The sequence below is a fragment of the Gekko japonicus genome, unplaced genomic scaffold, assembly GCF_001447785.1.
Source record: "Gekko japonicus isolate JY-2015 unplaced genomic scaffold, Gekko_japonicus_V1.1 scaffold360, whole genome shotgun sequence".
Taxonomy (NCBI): domain Eukaryota; kingdom Metazoa; phylum Chordata; class Lepidosauria; order Squamata; family Gekkonidae; genus Gekko; species Gekko japonicus.
In genome coordinates, this window is record NW_015172015.1 from 415208 (window position 1) to 416102 (window position 895).

An 895-nucleotide genomic window follows, 5' to 3' on the forward strand; every position below is an offset into this window, starting at 1 on the left:
GAATTCTGTCCCCAAAACTCCCGTACTGCATAACTGTCATAACCGACTTGTATCTAACGAAGGGAACACTGACTCTCGAAAGTTTATACCCCGAAACTCTTGTTGGTCTCTAAGGTATTACAGAACTCGAATGGAGCTCTCATAACCCTATTAAAGGTAAAGGTAAAGGTTCCCTTGCTCGAAAGCCAGTCGAATCCGACTCTAGGGTTGCGGTGCTCATCTCCGTTTCAAAGCCGAAGAGCCAGCGCTGTCCGAAGAGCCTATTACGGCCAGTTATAATCTGGCCACGCCACACAGTAAAGGTGGTGTGACATAATTATAGACAGCCTAAGCCTAGGGCAGGAACCTCAAGGAACTGACTCAAACCCCTTGTTAGCAATATTTACATAACCAGATAAGACAATGAAATATCTTCATTCACGCACGTTCTAGCTATTGCCTGCTATGATCAGTACCCTCCCAAAGGTCTGAAAACCCGCGTCCCCCACCCACAACTCTTCTCTCTCCTTTCACAGGCCCCACTGGGCCACCGACCTTTTTGAAGACATAGCTACTTCCATCCCGCTTCTCCATCTCACAGTGGCTCCTCCCCCGTTATGCCTTCCAGTCCCCGACAGACTCAGGCGCTTGAACAGCCAAAGCTGCACCGCAGTGCATGCTGGAAATTGTAGTCTCTTGCTTATTTGCCGCCCACCGTCTGCTTCTATTTCCGGTGGTGGACGAGGGTATCTTCGCCAGGTACTCTGGGAGTTGTTGTCCTTTCCCGGTATACATTGTCTCAAGTGTTCTGGCTCAGTAAATAATCGTGAGGGGGCGGGAGGCGAGCAAAGGTAGGAGCTCAAAACGTGTACAGTCAGAGTCTGGGAATGGAGCATGTAAAGCGAGGTGAGAGGAG

The 895-nt window shown here is 49.8% G+C and overlaps 1 protein-coding gene across 1 annotated transcript in view; it reads right to left on the reverse strand.

Annotated features, from left to right (window-relative positions):
- STRA13 (stimulated by retinoic acid 13) overlaps nt 1–619 on the reverse strand; it is a 10347-nt gene extending 9728 nt beyond the window's left edge. The window contains exon 1 of the mRNA XM_015420366.1: nt 535–619. Coding sequence (XP_015275852.1) covers nt 535–573 — 39 coding nt within the window. The 5' untranslated portion in view covers nt 574–619. The remainder of the gene's footprint in view (nt 1–534) is intronic.
- Between the last annotated feature and the right edge of the window lie 276 nt (nt 620–895).